General features: G+C 41.5%; 1 protein-coding gene across 1 annotated transcript in view; it reads right to left on the reverse strand.

Annotated features, from left to right (window-relative positions):
* EFHC1 (EF-hand domain containing 1) overlaps positions 1-20,700 on the reverse strand; it is a 43,468-nt gene extending 22,768 nt beyond the window's left edge. Inside the window, exons 1-6 of the mRNA XM_052649311.1 lie at positions 20,623-20,700; positions 18,074-18,295; positions 12,385-12,672; positions 8,152-8,301; positions 6,821-7,013; positions 289-509 (exon numbers count right to left, since the gene is read on the reverse strand). Of these exons, the coding sequence (XP_052505271.1) occupies positions 289-509; positions 6,821-7,013; positions 8,152-8,301; positions 12,385-12,672; positions 18,074-18,295; positions 20,623-20,685 (1,137 nt within the window). The 5' untranslated portion in view covers positions 20,686-20,700. The remainder of the gene's footprint in view (positions 1-288; positions 510-6,820; positions 7,014-8,151; positions 8,302-12,384; positions 12,673-18,073; positions 18,296-20,622) is intronic.
* Positions 20,701-21,282: the final 582 nt, after the last annotated feature.

The raw sequence follows: 21,282 nt of genomic DNA on the forward strand, positions 1-21,282 counted from the left end.
CCAGGAAAAAGCTTATTTCATCACATCAGGGCAAACATTGGATGCTGTTGAGTCTTTTTAAATCAAAAATCCCAAACCTCAGTATTTTAATTTCTATTTCTTCAATGATGAGTTGAGGGTCTTTCCATATGTTCTTTAGCCATTTGTATTTCTGCTTTCGTGAACTGCTCTATTTCATATGTTTTGCCCATTTTTAATTGGGTGTTCATATAAGAGTCCTTTTTGTCCTTAAAGTCCTCGATCAGAAGACAAACTCCCTCACTACCCTCAGAGCCAGTGTCCCATTACCTGTTTCATAGGAGGGGGTTCCTTCTTGCTCATATCAATGCGTGGTAAATCGGAGACTCCAAATTTTTCTTGGTAATACTGCCGAGTAAATGGGTCACAGTCATAAATGAAGAAAGTTCTCCCGAGTATAGTGAGCGGCTTCCCGACGATGAAGTCTTTGGCCGTGTACCATTCCAACACCTCCTTATCGGAGATCTCCAGCACGCACCGAGGGAAGTTCTCTAACAAAAAACAGCAGAAAGAGGAGAGAGAAAAAGGAATGAGGATGGGAAGAAAGATAGGCACACAACAGCCGGGCAATCCTGAGAATAGAGCGGTGTGGGCTTCAGCTCTGATGGAGGGTCAGTGACTCCTCCACGCTCCCAGAAGAACACAGGGCTGTGTATTTCTATATGTGAATGGGGGGGACCCATAAATAATGGCCCAGATGGTTTCTGTAAAGTCTCTCTCCCATATTAGGCTTCCGATATCCCTGTTGGGTGTGTGTTAGTCGCTCAGTTGTGTCTGACTCTTTGCAACCACGTGGACAGGCAGGCTCCTCTGTCCATGGGTCACTAATCTCAGAAGAATTAAGGCTTAGAAGGAATCATCACAAGAGAAAAGAATAAACATCCTTCTATAAAGACAGAGTACTGGGTCTAGGGTGGGGGGATCCAAGTCATTTAGTTCAACTGCCCACCCATTTGGGGGCTTCCCTGATAGTTCAGTTGGTAAAGAATCCTCTTGGCAATGCAGAAGAACCCACTTCGATTCCTGGGTCAGAAAGATTCACTGGAGAAGGGATAGGCTACCCACTCCAGTTTTCTTGGGCTTCTGTTGTGGCTCAGCTGGTAAAGAATCCACCTGCAAAGTGGGAGACCTGGGTTTGATCCCTGGGTTGGGAAGATCCCCTGGAGAAGAGAATGTCTACCCACTCCAGTATTCTGGCCTGGAGAATTCCATGGACTTTATAGTCCATGGGGTCCCAAAGAACTGGACACGACTGAGCGACTTTCACTTTCACCCACTCATTTATCCACTCATCTAACAAATTATTAGTGACCACAGTTAATAATATGGATAAAATTCCTGGCTTGATGGAGGCAACACTGTTTGGGGCAATACTCTAAACACACAAAAAATGGTTTCATTACAATTGTGATCAATGCTGTGAGGCCAGTGTGATCCTGTGGCAGAAGGCAGGGACAGTCAGTGTGGACGGTTCCAGTAATCTGTTCATCCAGGGAAATCAACAGATTTCCGAACACAGAATCAGCCTTCACAAATAGGTTCACCTGTGTCTTATTTTAGATTCCACATATAAATGATATCATATGATATTTGTCTTTCTCTTTCGTTACTCATTCATACAATGAATATACTCAGCCATAAAAAAGAATGAAATCTTGCCATTTTCCACAACATGGCGAGACCTAAAGAGTTATTAGGCTAAGTGAATTAAGTTGGAAAAAGACAAATACTGTACAATTTCACGTACATGTGGGATCTAAAAAGTAGACATGGAAAAACTGACTGGTTCAAAACTGGGAAAAGAATACATCAAGGCTATACACTGGAACCCTGCTTATTTAACTTATATGTAGAGTACATCATGTGAAATGCCAGACTGGATGAATCACAAGCTGGAATCAAGACTGCTAGAAGAAATACCAACAACCTCAGATATGCAGATAATATCACTCTAATGGTCAAAAGTGAAGAGGAACTAAAGAGCCTCTTCAGGAGGGTGAAAGAGGTGAATGAAAACGCTGGCTTAAAATTCAACACTCAAAAAACTAAGATCATGACATCTGGTCCCATTCAGTTCAGTTCAGTTGCTCAGTCATGTCTGACTCTTTGCGACCCTATGAATTGCAGCACGCCAGGCCTCCCTGTCCATCACCAACTCCCAGAGTTCACTCAGATTCATGTCCATCGAGTCGGTGATGCCATCCAGCCATCTCATCCTCTGTCGTCCCCTTCTCCTCCTGCCCCCAATCCCTCCCAGCATCAGAGTCTTTTCCAATGAGTCAACTCTTCGCATGAGGTGGCCAAAGTACTGGAGTTTCAGCTTTAGCATCATTCCTTCCAAAGAAATCCCAGGGCTGATCTCCTTCAGAATGGACCGGTTGGATCTCTTTGCAGTCCAAGCGATTCTCAAGAGTCTTCTCCAACACCACAGTTCAAAAGCATCAATTCTTCGGTGCTCTGCCTTCTTCACAGTCCAACTCTCACATCCATACATGACCACAGGAAAAACCATAGCCTTGACTAGACGGACCTTAGTCAGCAAAGTAATGTTTCTGCTTTTGAATATACTATCTAGGTTGGTCATAACTTTTCTTCCAAGGAGGAAGCGTCTTTTAATTTCATGGCTGCAATCACCATCTGCAGTGATTTTGGAGCCCCAAAAAATAAAGTCTGACACGGTTTCCACTGTTTCCCCATCTATTTCCCATGGAGTGATGGGGCCAGATGCCATGATCTTCGTTTTCTGAATGTTGAGCTTTAAGTCAACTTTTTCACTCTCCTCTTTCACTTTCATCAAGAGGCTTTTTAGTTCTTCTTCACTTTCTGCCATAAGAGTGGTGTCATCTGCATATCTGAGGTGATTGATATTTCTCCCGGCAATCTTGATTCCAGCTTGTGTTTCTTCCAGTCCAGCGTTTCTCATGATGTACTCTGCACAGAAGTTAAATAAGCAGGGTGACAATATACAGCCTTGACGTACTCCTTTTCCTATTTGGAACCAGGCTGTTGTTCCATGTCCAGCTCTAACTGTTGCTTTCTGATCTGCATACAGATTTCTCAACAGGCAGGTCAGGTGGTCTGGTATTCCCATCTCTTGAAGAATTTTCCACAGTTTATTGTGATCCACACAGTCAAAGGCTTTGGCATAGTCAATAAAGCAGAAGTAGATGTTTTTCTGGAACTCTCTTGCTTTTTCCATGATCCAGCAGATAGCAAATAGATGGGGATATGGTAACAGATTTTATTTTCTTGGGCTCCAAAATCACTGTGGACAGTGACTGAAGCCATAAAATTAAAAGATGTTTGCTCCTTGGAGGGAAAGCTATGACAAACCTAGACAGCAAAGGTGCATAAAGCCAAAGCTATTGAGAGTTGGACCATAAAGAAGGCCAAGCACCAAAGAATTGATGCTTTCAAACTGTGGTGCCAGAGGAAACTCTTGAGAGTCCCTTGCACTGCAAGGAATCAAACCAGTCAACCCTAAAGGAAATCACCCCTGAATACTCCCTGGAAGGACTGATGTTGAAGCTGAAGCTCCAATACTTTGGTCACCTGATGCAAAGAGTCAACTCGTTGGAAAAGACTCTGATGCTGGGAAAGACTGAAGGTAAAAGGAGAAGGGGAGGCAGAGGATGAGAGGTTTAGACAGTATCATTGACTCAATGGACATGAATTTGAGCAAACTCCAGGAGATAGTGAAGGACAGGGGAGCCTGGCGTGCTGCAGTCCATGGAGTGAAAAGAGCTGGAAAAGACTCAGTGACTGAATGACAACAACAAAAAGTAAAATAAAAGAATAAATTTAACAAAACAGGAACAGACTTAGAGATACAGAGGACTAACTGGTGGTTGCCGGAGGGGAGTGGGGTGATAGATGAGTCTAAAACTGAGGAGGAAGATTAAAAGATACAAACTTTAGCTGTAAAATGAGTCACAGGGATGTAGCGTACAGCATAGGGATACAGTCAATAATAAGTTTGTATGGTGACAGTTGGGAACTAGACAGATCCTGGTGATCAGGATGTATACAAGTATACAATGTATACAAGTATCAGATTACCTGAAACCAACATAGTAGTATAAGTTAATTTTATTTTGATAAAAATAAATAATCCACTAAAATACCCACTTTTCAAAATTTGTTGTTTTCTTAATCCTATCACTGCTCCAATATCATTATTGTAATACACTTTAATTTTACCTTGATATTCTTAACCCCCTTAAATTCAATCCTGGGTGGTTCAGCTGGTAAAGAATCCACCTGCAATGAAGGAGACCTGGGTTTAATCCCTGGGTTGGGAAGATCTCCTGGAGGAGGGAGCAGTACCTCCAATATTCCAGCCTGGAAAACTGTATGGATTGTACAGTGCATGGGGTCGCAAAGAGTCAGACACAACTGAGCAACTTTCACTTTCACTTTAAATTCAACATTATTCCTTCAGCTTGTATGCTGCTGCTGCTGCTGCTGCTGCTAAGTCGCTTCAGTCGTGTCTGACTGTGCAACCCCATAGACGGGGGCCCACTGTCTCTGGGATTCTCCAGGCAAGAACACTGGAGTGGGTATAGTCAATGTTTATTTAGATTCACCTACATTTTACCATTTTCTTTCTTTACTGCTTCTTACGTCTCAGATTTTTACTTCTGGAATCATTTTTTTCTGTATATAAGATTTTTCCAAGTAAGGGGTAGGTCTTACTAACCTAACCCTGTGAAGGCTCTCCTGTAAACGCTTCTTTGGTCTTTCTAGCTCACACCCATTGTTCTGAGCTCTGTCTACATGACACACGAATCAGGAATCAGATCACCTGGGGCACCTGTGTTACTGTTTAAGCACTCTGAATGTGTATATGACTTGTCTCCCAGCCACTGAAAGTGACTGAAGGACAGGCATTCTAGGTCTGGCAGCAATTTTATCTTATCCTCCACAGCACTTAGCACATGACATGGTTCTCAGAGTGGATATTTAACTCTTGTTTAACTGAATTCAATAAGAACTACCCACTAGATAAAGGCATCTGGAAGTCAATCAGATGCTTTAACACCATTTCTTTTTCCAGTTAAAGAAATTATTTAGCTGATGGGAGCTTAGCTTTTTCTGTCCTGCTACCACAAGACTAATTGTAACTTTCACAAAAACATATGTCTCCTATCTTTTCAAAGGATCATACATAGGTCAGCTGGCTATCTCTCCATCTACCTCTGATGGAAATTTTGTTAAAATCTGGGAAGTTATAGGAGCAGACGATTACATGTTCAAAAGTTTAAACATAGGCCACATTGATAATGCAGATAAACAAGGAACCTAAGAGTGACTTCATGAGATTTACTGACCCTTCTTCATGCCACCCTGAATACATTCCCATTCTTCCTCTCAATCATAACTCTAACACTTGTCAGCTCCAGATGGCAGGCATTTCAGCTCATTTAAGTACCTGGAAGGCCAAAATTAGTACACAGTCCAATGTCATGGAACTCTAGGAGGGTTCTATGGGAGCTAAGTAGAACAGAGCAGACAGCAGCTGGACTAAGCTGAACAAGGGCACCAATCCAGTTATTGCTGTTGGAGAATGGAAGCTGTTAAAGCACTTATTCTCACTTCTTAAAATAAGAGGGTTTTAAAAGTTAACTCTTTATTTAAAAATGATGACAATTTTTATCCCCCTTTCCCCAATCTCATTCTCCTCTGCCTCCCAGGCAACCATTCTAATGTCCTGCTTTCTGGTTTCGTGTGTACTATTTACACTGTTTTGTGTTTTACTTTATGTAAATGGTATTGCACTATGCATCTTGTTTTTTTTTTTCTACACAGCAGTATGCATTTAAGATGCACCCATTCGCTTTCTTGTATATTTTGTTTATTGTTTCTAACAACTACCTATTTATCAAGGTGTATTTTCACCACATTTTGACTATTCACTCTCCAAGTGATGGAAATCTATACCTCCTTGCCCCTAAACAACTCTGCATTTTTAAAACACACTCCGCAGACCCAGCAATACATGTGGGTGGGCTGGATTTAGCCTTCAGACGGCCAATTTGTTTATAACCTGATACAAACCTCTTGCTCAATACCTGGAATCTCTTATCTTTGAGTTCCAAAAAAACAGAGTTAAAAAAAGAAAAAACAATGAAAGTATTTACAGAGTTCTGTCATCCATCCAAACATTGGTCAGTACATGTGACCAAGATGACACTCTTGCAAGAGAAAATTCTTAAACTCTTAAGTCAATAACTAAAGCAAGTCCACTTATTCCAGAGAAGTAGTGACAGTCTCAGCTGCATTTTTACTCCAGTTCACAAGGTTATTTTATACCAGCAAAGACAGACCAGGGGCTGATAAGATGGGGATCCACCTTTACGAATCATAAATGTGTCTTTACCGCCTCAAGTTATTCCACACAGAAACTTCCTGATTGATTAGGAAGTGGTTGAGGTGAGAAGCAAAGTCCAAAGCACACATAAGGAAATGGTAAGCTGCACCTCTGAATGAAAACAAGACTGTTTCTGAAAAGCTCTAAAAACTTGACATGAAATGGTTCAGAAGCCTTGCCCTTCCACATTTAAATAAATCTCTCACTGCTGTTTTGGTTCTGGTCCCTTGATCTGGGTATCAATTATCTCTGCCAGATCATTTCAGAGACTAGCTTGGACTGAGGGGCCAATAACAGAGGGAAGTTACGGGAAAGGCTACAGAACACAGCAGGCATCTCCCAAGTGTAAAGGGAATGATCACATGATTGAGTAACTCCTCTGAGATCCAGGAAAGGTCCCAATTAACAGAGGATAAATTGAATCATGCATACTTGCATTCTCCACCAAAACCTTGGGCATGCGCTGGCGGTTCATCAGGAGGGGGAAGGGATCTCGCCCGTCATTCCGTTCATGGACCTCTCGAATTTCCACCGTGTCATCCATAAGATAGTAATGAATAATGTAGGTCCGACATTCACCGAACATGCTGTCTGTGTCATCCCAGATGGCATAGAATCGAAGAACCTTTGAAGAACCCAAAGCAGTGACTTAAAGAAAAAATTCCACAAGGGGAGAGTTTAACTTAGCTACTTTGGCATTTGTGTATCAATGATGAAAAGATTAGCTAGAAAGACTATGAAGTAACCTCAGATGGTTATTTAAAAAAAAGTATTCACCAAAGATACAAAAACATCTGAAATTATAAACCAGATGTCAACAGCTGGGAAGTATTAAGTAATAGGCTTATAAGCTTGTGCTGAGAAAGGATTCATTTTGATCCAAAATATTAGTCAGCGAAAGAGAAGCTGAATTAGAAGAGCAGTGGGCCCTTCATTCAGTGGTTTATATGTATTAATAAAGATACACGTGAATGGTTTGTATATAATTAGTATGGAAAGAATTTTCATTTATTAATCAGTATTTTAGTTCTTTCAACCTCAAAAACAGAATCTTTACAAAAGAGTAACAGTCATATGACTGGTTTAAAGGATGTTCTTAAAAGAATTTGGTAGTGCTAGGTAAAATTTTCTGTACTAAACAGAATTATATTTCTGAGAGAAACAGCAGCAGAGAAGCACTGAGGGTGATCTCGCTGTTTTCTCTTTCCCTTTAGTACAGAGAAGAGAAGACTCGGATCTGCTCTATACACCATCTCACAAGGGGGAAGACAGGCTGGAAAAGAGTTGGAAAATACCCAGAACATTCAGTACTCAAACATCAATGTATTATAACATTTAACAAGGAAGCATCTGCAATGGGAATGCTTCGAAATTACTATTTTAACATTAGAAACCTACATATATGCAACAGCTTTGAAACATCCCAATATAATTCACTCAAGGTTTCCCAAAGGATTCTTGGAGATTAATTCATATTTAGGAAAAGAAGTGGGCGGCTGGAAATGTAAAGTTAGGGAGCAGATGGTGCTCAGGAATTACTTTAAGAGAGAAGTTTGGTGGGACTCACAAGACTTAACTTCACAATCTTCTTTGAATCTCTGACATGAAACTTAGGGATTCCTGTACCTGTAACCCCAGAAAGACAGCACTGTACCTGACCAGTTAAAATATAGATGTAATGTTTCAAAATACACACCTACCAAGACAGCTTGCTAATAAGCAGTGCCACTTTTGGGAACAAACCTACGGGGTCACTCACCTACCTGTTTGTCAAAGGTGAGAAACTGCTTGAGTTGATCAAAGTCCTTTGGGGTCACATATTTACGGAGAGGCTGTTTCCGGAGTTCAGTGTAAGGATCGAGCGCCATCTTCTCTGGGGGATTTAGCTCAATTCCTTGACTTTCCAAAAATACCTACGTAATTCAAAATTAATAATGATTATCCTTCTTGAAGCTTCTTAAAGTAAGTGCTAAGTGATGCTGTAAAAATAAACACTAATATAATAAGAATTTCTAAGCCACTGTCCACATTAACCATTAGTTTAAAGCTTGAGCATGTCTTAGCAGTACCAAGCCTCCGATTGACCCAATTCTGTAATGCAGACAATAACTGATAATTACCTTAAGTAAAAATGGAAGACGTGGTGGCAAGGTAACTGGCTCCAAATATGAATTCAGATCAATTAGATTTAGGTGCCCAGGAACAGAGGAAAAACTAGGATTGCTTATACACACTTATATAATACTTACACATTGGGAACCTAATCATAGTCTGAACAGTATGTAATTCATGTCAGGTATGGGGCCAAGCTGGGGTTCCCAGGTGGCACAGTGGTAAAGAATCCGCCAATAAAGAAGACCCAAGAGACACAGGTTCGATTCCTGCATTAGGAAGATCCCCTGGAGTAGGAAATGGCAGCCCACTCCAGTATTCTTGCATGGAAAGTTCCACAGAAAGAGAAGCCTGGTGGGCTACAGTCCATAGGTCCCAGAGAGTCGGACGGGATTGAGCCCATCATAGGGCACATGGCAGTAAGCTGCACAAGGGAAAGTTAAGCTGAAATCAAATTCCCAGCTTTCCATCTCAACTAAAACAAATATATGATTAAGTACTTCCCACCAAAAAAAAAAAAAAAGGAAAAGAAAGCAAACCCACTGGTTATTTCAGACCAAAAAATATTTCAATCAAACAGGAAAGATGAATCAAGGGCTCAAATCTCACTAGAAAAAGTTAAAGAAAGCCATCTGAACTTGATGTGATCTTGAATTTCTTTGCTGATTATGAGCAAATATGTATTATCTTAAGTCACTATATATTTAATACAACTCAGTTCTTCTTAAAAGCACAACAAACTAACTTTTTTGTTGAGCACACACACACACACACAAACCAATTTCCTGGGATCTGTTTACATTCTGGAACTGGAAATTAATGTGGGTTTCTTTGGGGGAATTGTGTGGTTTGCTTTTGGACAATTCCATACAAAATGTACAGAATTCAGGGCCAGAATATACAGGCTCCAGTATCAGTTCTGTTAACTAGCTTGTAATCTTAGTATTTAAAGTTTTGGCAGGAATGTAGAAGCTTCCTGAAGTTGACTATTCTTCCTGTCTCTTAGAAAAAAGCTTAAGCTCTTTGAAGTGGTTATTCTAAAGTGTCCCTGGAGGAGCAGAGAGAAGGGAGTGTCTTTGAGAGCAGAAGAAAGAAGTGGGGGAGGGAATTCCCCCAGACAGGAAACTAAGACACAGACTGGTGGACCTGAACAGAGCAAGGCTCCCCACATCTCTGCACAGATGCTTGAAGCCTAGGTGCAGCCCGCCAACACAGGTGTTCAGAGTCTGGTCTCTTACTCGGCACCATGCTCCAGGAAGGTGCCCTTGGTCACCAGACAACCTGTAGACCCTGGATGACCCCGTTAGGTCTGGGAACGCTGCTGCTTCCTTGCTATTCCTAGGGCCTGGAATCTCATGTGCAGCTCACTCTGTCTATGGGGCCATTTATGCAGAGCCCTGAGGAGGGCATGAGAATGGATGGTGATGATGTGTGTGAATAGAGATGGTGCTTTGTCCAAATCACACTGCAAAGACAGTTTCCTTTCTTATTCACTCCTAGGTCCAGCCACAGCAAAAACCATCAAATTAGGTAAGATGTGGACAAACTTTAAACTATTATAGGAGCCAACTTCTAACAGGTCAGTTATTGAAAGCATAATCTAATCATCCATGCCTGAAACACTCAGCTCTTGTCTCTCAGCCATTAGATCTTCAGCTTCCACACATTTCTGTATTTGCAAATTTGTCTACCTGCTCAACCTTATCAACTTAATCAACCCTTGTGGAGCTTTTCAGCTGAGCATGGAGCAGTGGGGATTCTGAGTTGTCTGATGCACACTCTCAGCTGAGGTCAAACACTGGGAAGTTCTGCCTGTTTCAGTCCTTTTCCTTGAGCGTCCTTTTCAGTCTGTTTGGAGCCAGCCACTTTTTCCTCACTTATGTGCTTTCTGTAGGCGATTCTGCAGTTTGAAGTCGCCCCCCACCTTAGTGCTACAGTGCTGTCTCACGTTCTCAGTACAAGAGGATCGCTAAGTACTCAGTACATCTAAAAATGGTGAAAGTGCTGAATTTCATGTTACCTACATTTTACCACAAAAAACAAAAGGCAGCGGTGATGTACCTTAAGGAAAAATTACAACTGTCAGCTAAGCTTCATTCAGGCATGACTTACAGTGCTGTTGGTCATGACCTCAATGTTAATGAATCAACAGTAATCTGTAAACAGAAACAACACACAGAACAAGACCGTGTATTGACCACAGGCTTGTAGGAACCCAACTCTGCACTTCTCTTAGGAGCAATGGTTCAGTATTTGTTAATTCAGTGTCTATGAAGACTGTACTGCACATAACTACCATTAATAATGAGAAGTGACTATAACTGGCTTAGATCAACAGCTCAGGGATCAGCTTGCAAATGTTCAATCTATAAAGATGTGACTGTAAAAACAATTGTGATACCTCAAATTCATACAACATATCATAATTTTTCATTGGTGGCACAATCCTGGAACTCCCTATGATAAAAAGGACTTCAAAACCTAAAAAGAGATATCAAGACCCATTTGAGGGGGACGGTCTCTCAAAGATGGTCTGGTGCCTCCACCTTCTCTACGGTTTTCTTGGCTGCTCTCGGGGCAGCACGGATGCCACGGCGCCCTCCCTCACTGCCCTGAGGTCCCGCCCCTGAGACATCTCATCAGTGAGGCCTTCCCTGGCCAGCCTTCACATACCGCACCCCTTCCAACTCCAACCCCTTTCCCCTCTTTAGTTTCATCCATAGCTCTTTGCAGCATCTGACAAACATTTGTTTGCTTATTATTTGTCTCCTCCAACCAGAATGTAATAAGTTCCATAAGGGCAAATCTTTATACCTGGCACCTAGAACAGTGCCTGGCATTCAGCAGGCATTAAGTATTTGCTAAATAAATTACTAATTAAAAAAATAATAAATGAGTGAATTCATTGGGGCTCGGTGCATGGTAAAACTTAATCACATTTGGCATTATGTCACATGGGATTAAAGGCATAAAAAATTTAGGAACTGTATCTTTGCTAAAGCAAATTTGCAATTATTTACTAAAACCTAAACTTTGTGCTAAAGAAAGTGCTCTCTTTCACTTTTTTTCTTCTCTCTACAATTAAAGCTGTCAAAAATTCATTACATACGAAACAGAGAAATGAAGATTTTTCCCAATATGTGTTTTTTCTTTAAAAATGGTTTTATTCCAGGAATTTTTTTAGATAGCAAGTTTCCCTAGTATACAGCAAGTATGAATTTCAAAAAAATACAAATCGCACAAAAACTTTTGGCTCATATCTGCTAGTAGAGATAGTGCTATTTTTGTAAATCCAGACTTAAGCTAAATTGCCCAAGGTCATATTTCTATCCCTTCAAGGGTCCCAGCTCCACTACTCTCTATCTGAACTGGCATGTGAACTGATTTCTAACCAAATGATTCAGCCACAATGGGAGTTTAAATTTATTACTCAAATATCCATTTAGGATATGTACCAATATCATCATGAAAAAAATGATGTCACCATGCAGTGATGGTACACGCGTGCTAAGTCACTTCAGTCATGTCTGACTCTGTGAGACTCTAGAGATTGTAGCCCGCCAGGTTCCTCTGTCCATGGGATTCTCCAAGCAAGCACTCTGGAGTGGGTTGCCATGCCCTCCTCCAGGGCATCTTTCCAACCCCAGGGATCGAACCTGCATCTCTTACAGCTCCTGAACTGGCAGGCAGGCTCTTACCACTAGTGCCACCTGGGAAGCCCACGATGCCACATATGACATACACAAATGCCAAGTTAACCTACATATCAACCCACTCAGGACAGAGGATCAATGCCCTCCTCTTACCCTAACAAGTGACATGTGTTCTCTCATAGATTAGAACAATGCCTCAGACACCCAAACTTCCAAAAACACATGCTATACCTGTGTGAACTTGTCACAGTCAACAATGCGGAAAGTCTTGCCATAAATTGTGATGTTTATCCCTCGGTTTAGGTCTTTCCAATGGTAATGGTCTCCCCGGTCATTCTTGGAGAGGCGCTGGCGTTTGATTAACTTTCCTTGAGGGATCCCAGAGTTTTCCACAACAGGCTCTATGACAGACATGCTGTCGTCTTCTAGATAGTAGTAAATGTGTACTTGGCGGATCCTGTAATGTTCCTCAGTTGACATAGGAACATCTTCTTGGAAATAAGCATCAAATTTAAGCACCTGTAATACAGAAGGGCAGGAGAAATGGTGTGTTAGTGTCTCATCGATAAATAACAAGTCTCTTCTCACGCCGAGAATCACTCAGGGAGGTTCAAATACTCATTATTCCCACCTTGTAATTTCAAGGCTGCCAAACTACGAACATGGGACAAATCTACCCCTGCTGTCTATTTCTATAGAACCCGCAACTAAGAACAGTTTTTAATATATTTAAATGGTCGAAAAATCAAAAGGAGAACAAAATTTAAAAACACATGGGAACTATACAACATAACATATAATTGCTAATGGCTGCTTTCCCATGATAAGGGCAGAGTTGAGAAGTTGGACTGCTGCTATGGACTGAATCATGTCCTGACCTCCACAATATGCAGTGTTGGAAATTTAACCTTCAACGTGACTATATTTGGAGATAAGGTGCTAAGGAGCTAAGTAAGATTACATGAGTCCTGAGGGTAGAGCCCCAATCCAACAGAACTGGTGGCCTTCTAAGAAGAGGAAGAGAGCTTTCTCCCTCCCTCTCAGCACGTATGCACTGGGGAAAGGCCTTACGAGGACACAGCAAGAAGCCAGCTGTCTGAAAGGCAGGAAGAAAGCCTTCACCAGAAACCAAATCAACAGCAATCTTGGACTTGAGCCTCCAGAACTGTGGGAAAATTGATTTCTATTGTTTAAGCCCCCTGTCTGTCTGTATTTTATTATGGCAGCTCAAGCAGACTAAGTCAGTCGCAAAGCCCCAAATATTTATTATTTGGCCCTTTATAGAAAAAGCTTGCTGACCTCTGAACTAAATACTCAAAATAGGGGTAGACAGTTTACTAATGTGTTCCTTAAAGACTTAACTCTACTAGCCTTATTTCAACATTAAAAATTCCACTTCAAATTTGTGAAAAGGATAAGAAATTTGGACAAGACAATGACATTTGGTTTCAAAATGAAAACAAATCTCAAGTCCATTTCTTTAGAAGTGGGGTGCCTTGTAAACATGTATTAATGACATATTCATTCTTAGAGACTTTATATGAATGAATCTCAAATTGACCATGCATCACAACATTTTTGGGTGGCTTGTAAATATCCATTCTGTGCTCAGAAACAACCATCCCACATGGAGCAAATCCCAGGTCTTCTGAAGCAGCGGCATCAGTGTAAAGTCAAAATGGCACAAAATGGGATTTTAAAGTTTCTATTATTCTATTTTTAACATTTCTTTCCAAGGCAAGAACATATTAGAATGATGTTTCAGGGAAGTAAGAGTGTTAACCCAAACCCAACTCTATTAAAACAAGGGGAACAAACCAAGGAAATTCTTTAGCGAAGACACAATTATGGTTCAATGGAGGAGAAGATGAAATAATGTATAATGTTTACTGTGGAAGAATAAGATAAAAACCAAAAAAGAATGGGCAACTGCATAGCAGAAATATGAATATAATGGAGTCAGGGCCTTAAAATTCATAATAAAAAGATGAAATGGATGAATGTAGCAGAATGTTTAAAGCAAAAAAATCATACAGTAAAAGCCAAATATGAAGATCCTTTTATAGTAACATTTTACAGCAACTGCAAAAAATGAAATGAAGACAGGATCAGTAATTCATGTACATAATAGTCAGTATTTGAACCACAGATTTATCTGAGAAGATGACTTTGGTAGTGCAGATGGGGGGCTCGAATTTAGGCTTACAGAATTTAAGTGACAGCACAGTTAATACCGAAGGAGGCGACTTGAGACGCAGAGCTGGGTTTGGGGAAAGAAGTCAGCATTAGAAAAAAATCAAAATGACTCAAACATTTTGACCTGAGCAACTGAAAAAAATGGAAAATTGACATGGGGGAGACTGTAGTGGAGCATATTTTGGGGATGAGGAAACAAAATTAGGGGTTTGGTTTTGAACATGTTTACTTTTGAGATATTCATTAAACATTTAAGAGGAGATGTCAAATGGGTAACTCATCTAGAATTCAGGACACAGTTCATCATGTAAAGGACATTTCAAGGTGAAAGTCTGCAGTCAAGGAGTGAGCAAAGACAAAGAAGAACAAATATTGAACCCTGGAGCATACCCAGCTTCCTAAGCCATCTGTCTTCTATGGTGGAGGGGATACAGATACCTTTGGCAACAGAAAGCTCGCCTCAGAATGGGAGGGAGGAAAAAGATACATACACACCCCCCACATTTTAAAGGCTCAAATAATCAGGATTTTATGCATTCTATTTTTAAAAAAGTTAATGAGTTATTTAAAAGCAAACCTTATAGAATTATGTCACATGATCAGTACAAACGAATCCTAATCTATCTTTGTGCATGTACAGTTGTGAATTGTGACCACTGTAGGCTAGAGTAGCTGGGTAGTGGTTACATCTTCCTAAAGAAGTGATGTTCTCAGAGCTGTGCTTTGAGGAATAAACCAAGCAGAAAGAAGGTAGGTTTTTTTGTTTTTTTTTTAAGACAGGATGGTATGACCCTAGGTAGAGAAGCAGTCCCCTGAGTGAAACGGCAGTAGGATGAAGGAAGAAAAAGATGAAAGAAGAACACCACAAACAGTTGGAAGTCAGCCTGGGGAATGACGAAAATGGTACAGGAGCAAAGGGGAAGACGCAGGCACTCCCTGGAGAAGTCCTGGTCTTTATCATCTATGTAAGAGATCATTATATTCAGTTATATTCTAATCATGAGGAGTGGCATGAAGAATGTCCAAAATATGGACACATATCTTGGCTATGAAGTGGATTTCTGGGTATTCTCAAAAAATTTAAACTCTGATTTAATTCACAGAACCAGTAATTTCCTTACTGAAAAACAAAAAAAACCTTAGGTTCAAAACCATGCACTGAACTACTCTACTTCATAATCTATGGTAAGAATTATTTATCAAGAAATTATGATGATCCAAGTAACATGAACAGAAAAAATGCAAATATTCTTTTCACAATAATTATCTTTAAAGAAATGAATTGTAGTATTTAAAAAGTATAAATTAAGTAATGACAATTAGCATGAAATTATATAGAAAAACAAAAAAAAAGAAGCTTATTTCCTATTAGACACAATTTTCTCTCTTTGAATTTCATTAATACTTTTTCACTTTCTAGTTTACAATAGTTATTTGCTATTGTTTTCAGTAAAAACTGAACATAACCATTTATATCTTGATAAACTGTTAAAACTTGCCTGCAAATGCCAAAGACATAAGAGATGCAGGTTTGATCCCTAGGTCAGGAAGATCCCCTGGAGGAGGGAATGGCAGGCTACTCCAGCATTTTTGCCCGGAGAATCCCATGGACAGAGGAGCCTGGTGGGCCCCAGTCCATAGGGTCACAGACAGTTGGACACAGCTGAAACGACTTAACACAGCACAAATGGTTAAAAATGCCTGCCTCACTCCTCCCTTGTATTTTCAGCCCTCTCCCTTTTCCATTGGCTTTGCAGTGCCTATCACAGCTGTAAATAAACAGGAGACACATTTACAGAGTTAAGACATACAAAATCATGTATCACTGATACTGGATGTTTAGGTTCAGCCTAGGAAAGCACATGTTAATGTGTTTGTATCAAATGAGTTAGCTGAGATGGGGAAGGGGAGATGATACAGATTATGGCTGATACAGTAAAAAATACTTGCTTCTAATTAAGTGATTACCAGAGCAAATGGCAAATTTCCAGAAGATTATTTTGTACCTTTCTGCCTCTAGCTTCAATAAGTACTCTGTAAGACCAAGAAAACAGACAAGTAATATAGCCTTATTTAACTTCTATGCAGAGTACATCATGAGAAACGCTGGGCTGGAAGAAGCACAAGCTGGAATCAAGATTGCTGAGAGAAATATCAATAACTTCAGATATGCAGATGACACCACCTTTATGGCAGAAAGTGAAGAGGAACTAAAAAGCCTCTTGATGAAAGTGAAAGAGGAGAGTGAAAAAGTTGGCTTGAAGCTCAACATTCAGAAAACGAAGACCATGGCATCTGGTCCTATTACTTCATGGGAAATAGATGGGGAAACAGTGGAAACAGTGTCAGACTTTATTTTGGGGGGCTCCAAAATCACTGCAGATGGTGACTGCAGCCATGAAATTAAAAGACACTTACTCTGTGGAAGGAAAGTTATGACCAACCTAGATAGCATATTGAAAAGCAGAGACATTACTTTGCCAACAAACGTCCGTCTAGTCAAGGCTATGGTTTTTCCAGTGGTCATGTATGGATATGACAGTTGGACTGTGAAGAAAGCTGAGCACTGAAGAATTGATGCTTTTGAACTGTGGTATTGGAAAAGACTCTTGAGAGTCCCTTGGACTACAAGGAGATCCAACCAGTCCATTCTGAAGGAGATCAGCCCTGGGATTTCTTTGGAGGGAATGATGCTAAAGCTGAAACTGCAGTACTTTGGCCACCTGATGCAAAGAGTGACTCATTGGAAAAGACTCTGATGCTGGGAGGGATTGAGGGCAGGAGGAGAAGGGGACGACAGAGGACGAGATGGCTGGATGGCATCACTGACTCGATGGACATGAGTCTGAGTGAACTCCGGGAGTTGGTGATGGACAGGGAGGCCTGGCGTGCTGCGATTCACGGGGTCGCAAAGAGTCGGACACGACTGAGCGACTGAACTGAGCTGAATATAGGCCAGGAGTAAATGAAGACCGTTAACTCCTGATTAGTAGCTGTCACATTCAGTTATATATAGACATCACTGGGAAATGAGAATCAATGAAGGGTTGGGGTGACACCCAAGTTTCTTAAAAGTCCCGTCAGTAATGCTGCTGCATGGCCAGGGTTAGGACAACCTTACCTTAGTGAAAAGAGAAAGCTCACTGACAAGGAAAATCAAGAATGATATGGAAATGTTAATAGGTGGAAATAAAACTCACATTACAAAAGCATAAGAATAAATAAAACAAAAATGTTATACTACCCTTTGGTTCAGTTATGACAAATCTGAAATGTTCCCTGAAAAACAAAAACTTACAGAAACAGCCTAGAGAAAAACCGACAATAGATGAAGTCATTTTCATGATATTTTGTATTTCACAGAGATTAAGAATTTGTCATTACTGCAGAATATAGGACTTTTAAAATGTGGAAAACACATCAAACAGGTAAACACAGCAATATGAACTCAAGAATTCAGAACCACCCCATGCAACTTTTTAAAACAGTATTTAGAAAATATTTCAGTGACATCTACAGGGAATTATTTTCTGTAATCAGCTTCCTGAATAAAGAAAGAGTCTTTCAATCCTGAGTCCAGCTGTCTGTGACTAAGGGTTGAGGCATTTGAACAATTTTTTCCTCAGAGAATCTGGAAAGTCTATGGTTTACTACTGACTTTTCTGCAAACAGCTGGCTCTCAGAAATCTGAATTTGAGGGGTACCCTTTGATCCCAGATGATACCTTTTTGTCGAAAGCCACATGCGCAGGAATAAATGCTGCAGGCGGGGCCTGCCTGGGCTGTCCACACGTGAGGACTGGGATGCTGTTGGCCAGCTCGTCCAGATCAGCCTGGGACAGCTGGTTGACCTGGAGCCTGTTCCCGCCAATCCCAACTGTTGGACGTCGAACAACTGCATAGCCATTCCTGTAGCCCAGCGTCTGGCTTCTATGAAATGCTGTTTTCTGAAGGAAAAAAGAAGTGTGTCATGATATAACAAATATTTGTTACGTAGAAGAGCTAACTTCCAAAGGTATCAGATTCAACCTTTACTTATAAACATCCACAAACCCTGTATCAAAAATTTTACCTACATGAGAAGGTTCTTGTATTTTAAGCTAAAACACGTGGCCAGGAACAAGGAGGGAGGCAGCAGCCTGAGCTTAAAATAAAATTTAAAGCCCTGTTACTGAGCATCCAATTTTAATTATCAGCTCACCTGCCACAAAAAACCTAAAATTTCTTTACGTAGACTCCTAATTTTGTACTATCTTATCTAGTGGTCATAAGTCACGGAACCAAAACAATCCAAATCTGTGAAATGAATTCTCACCTGAAATGAAAGGCCCTCTTGCTACAGTGACACTACTATATTCACTGTAACTCTTTGGAAAGCAAATGGATTTTGTGGATTTAAAGTCAAACTCAATAATTCCACCCTCCATCCTTTAAGGATATAATCCAAAATCATGGGAAGGAACAATATGCCTAAGGCTGACAATTACAATGTTAATTACAATATACCAAAACATGAGAAGCAATCTAAAAGACAAGCAGGAGCAAATGATGGAAAGCTCACTTAATGGGCTATTATGCCGCTATTAAAATACTTGTTTTGAAGACCATGTAGCAATCTGGGGAAAATGTTTATGATTTAATAAACCCAGAAAAGCAGCTTATAAAATTATACACATAATACAATTACAAGCATGCAAACACGTGCACAAAAAGACTGCTTTGGAGAATGTTCTCTGTTCTATACATTTCTGAATTATGTTGTTCTTTTTTACAATCAACACTTTTTTTGATAGCTGGAAAAAACAAAAGATTATATAAAAAAAAAGTGAAAAGGAAATATTTTTGAAGGAAGGAGATCAAAACAGTGGCACAGGGACTCAGCCTCCCCACCACTCCACAAAGATCAACAGTCAGACAGCTATCCACAAATAAGAGCTCTGGAAGAGGTCCATGTAGTAGGTTTCAGCAACACAGTGGGATAAAAAAACCATGGATATTCGTACAGGAAGAGAAGGAAGACTACCTCATTTTGTCTGTATCATCCCATTCTCCAAACCAGCACTGTTCAGTGCCAGGAGACAACTTCCCCTCAACAGGAAAGGAAGAGCCAAGTGAGCAGTCAGTCTCCAGTCTTTTTACCTTAACTTCATGACCAAGGAGAGGAACTTATTGTTTAAATTGTTAAACTACATAAATGATTATTGTCTCATCTTTGAAAATCAGCCTATTGAATCTTAATGCTGACCTTCCAACACATATTTCAGCAACCCTGAAATTTCAGTATTAAAATCATTTTGTCAAGGGCTAAACTGTGTCAGAGAAAAAAAACCACAAGCCTCTTTTTTGTTTTCCTCTTCAGTTTTGTCTAGAAGATACAACTAACAACACTTAAGGCAGGAGAGGAGTGAAACAAAATCCAAACAGGAATCTTTTATAAAAATGTTACAAGCGAAAAGAAAAGGGCTAGAGAAGAAAAACCAAGAAGAACACATCAATTGTGGCAGAGGAACTGAAGTGCAATTATCTCCCATAAAGCACCTGAGGATGATTTGGGAGGAAGATGGCCAAGTGTTGAAAATTTAACTTTCCAAGCAAGAGGATTTGGGGAAAAAGATTAAACAAGACTGCAGAAAAAGTCGACGTGCTGGGACAGAAAAGGAGATGGGGCTTGGTAGAAGCATAAATGAGACCGAGGAAAAGGACCTGACAGAAAGAAGCCAACAGATGGAAATGGAGTTGGGACTGGGAGCGATTACTGGGTCTCGGATTCAGAAGAGGAAAATGCGGGCGGCAATGATGGGCTTGGGGAGAGTGAGCGGGATGGGGCTGTGGAAGTAAGGACGAAGGCGTATAGAGGCTGAGTTGGGGAAGGGGCCCAGGTTGAGGGAAGAAAAGTTTAAGGATGGAACTGGGCAGAGAGGGGTATGCAGAAGGGAGAATGAGCTAGGGAGAAGGCCGAGGGAGCTCGGGAACCAGGTGGGGAAAGCCAGCAAGAGCAGAGCAGCAAGGAAGAACGCTGGGAGGCCAACAGACTGCCAGGATGGAGTGGAAAAACCAGAGAGGGATGGGCTGAGAGCAAACTGGAGAAAGAGGGTGAGGTTGTGGGGGTCGGGGGTGGGGTGGAGGTGGGGTGTGGAGAACAGAGTTGGGGACAGAGAGAGGGTTTGAAGGGGAAAAGGACAAACTCGCGTGGACGAGCAGAGACGCAACCTGCTGCGAGCTCTCCGAGGCTGCCAGGAGGTGGGGACAGGGGTTTGGCCAGAGAAGTCCTCACCGTTAAGTCCTTAAAGGACGTGCCTGGGAGAAAAGGCAGGCCATGCACTGGGTTAGACACCATAGCGGCCGCTCTCGCCGCAACCAGCCGGGTCGGGTTTGGTCCTCCCGGGTTGCCAGGGGAACCAGCGGCGTTCTGGGCGGCCCGGCAGCTCCATGGTAACGCCAAACACGCCGAGCACTAGCGGAAGAGGGCGGGGCCTGAGACGCAGGCGTGCCCGGCCCGCGCATGAGCAGCCCGTGGACTAGACGTTCTCGCGGGAGTGTGCCGAAGGGAGCTGGCCCCGCCCCGCGCAGTCACGTGAGAACACGGGGCGGGACGAGGTGGTTGTGGGATGACGTGATGGATCTCCCCTTGAGGGTCCGGGTTCGGGCGAGTCCTTAGATCAGTTACAGGGGAAGGGTCCTTCCTTCGCCCCATCCCAGTCCTCACCTCACCTCACCTCGCCCCGCCCGCTCGCTGTTCTCCCACCTGTGGGAAAAAGGCTCTTGTCCCAGTTCACACGGAAGTGTCACTGGTTGGTTCCGGTTGAAAGTGTTACTTCTGAACCCGTGCTTCCCTGGGGCCAGGGACTGAGAATTATTCATGATTGTAATTCTGTTGTTCAAGGATGTTCAATAAACAAAAGCAACTGACTGGTGCCTAATCCTCCAACTACCT

This window comes from Budorcas taxicolor, chromosome 11 (genome assembly GCF_023091745.1).
Source record: "Budorcas taxicolor isolate Tak-1 chromosome 11, Takin1.1, whole genome shotgun sequence".
Classification (NCBI taxonomy): domain Eukaryota; kingdom Metazoa; phylum Chordata; class Mammalia; order Artiodactyla; family Bovidae; genus Budorcas; species Budorcas taxicolor.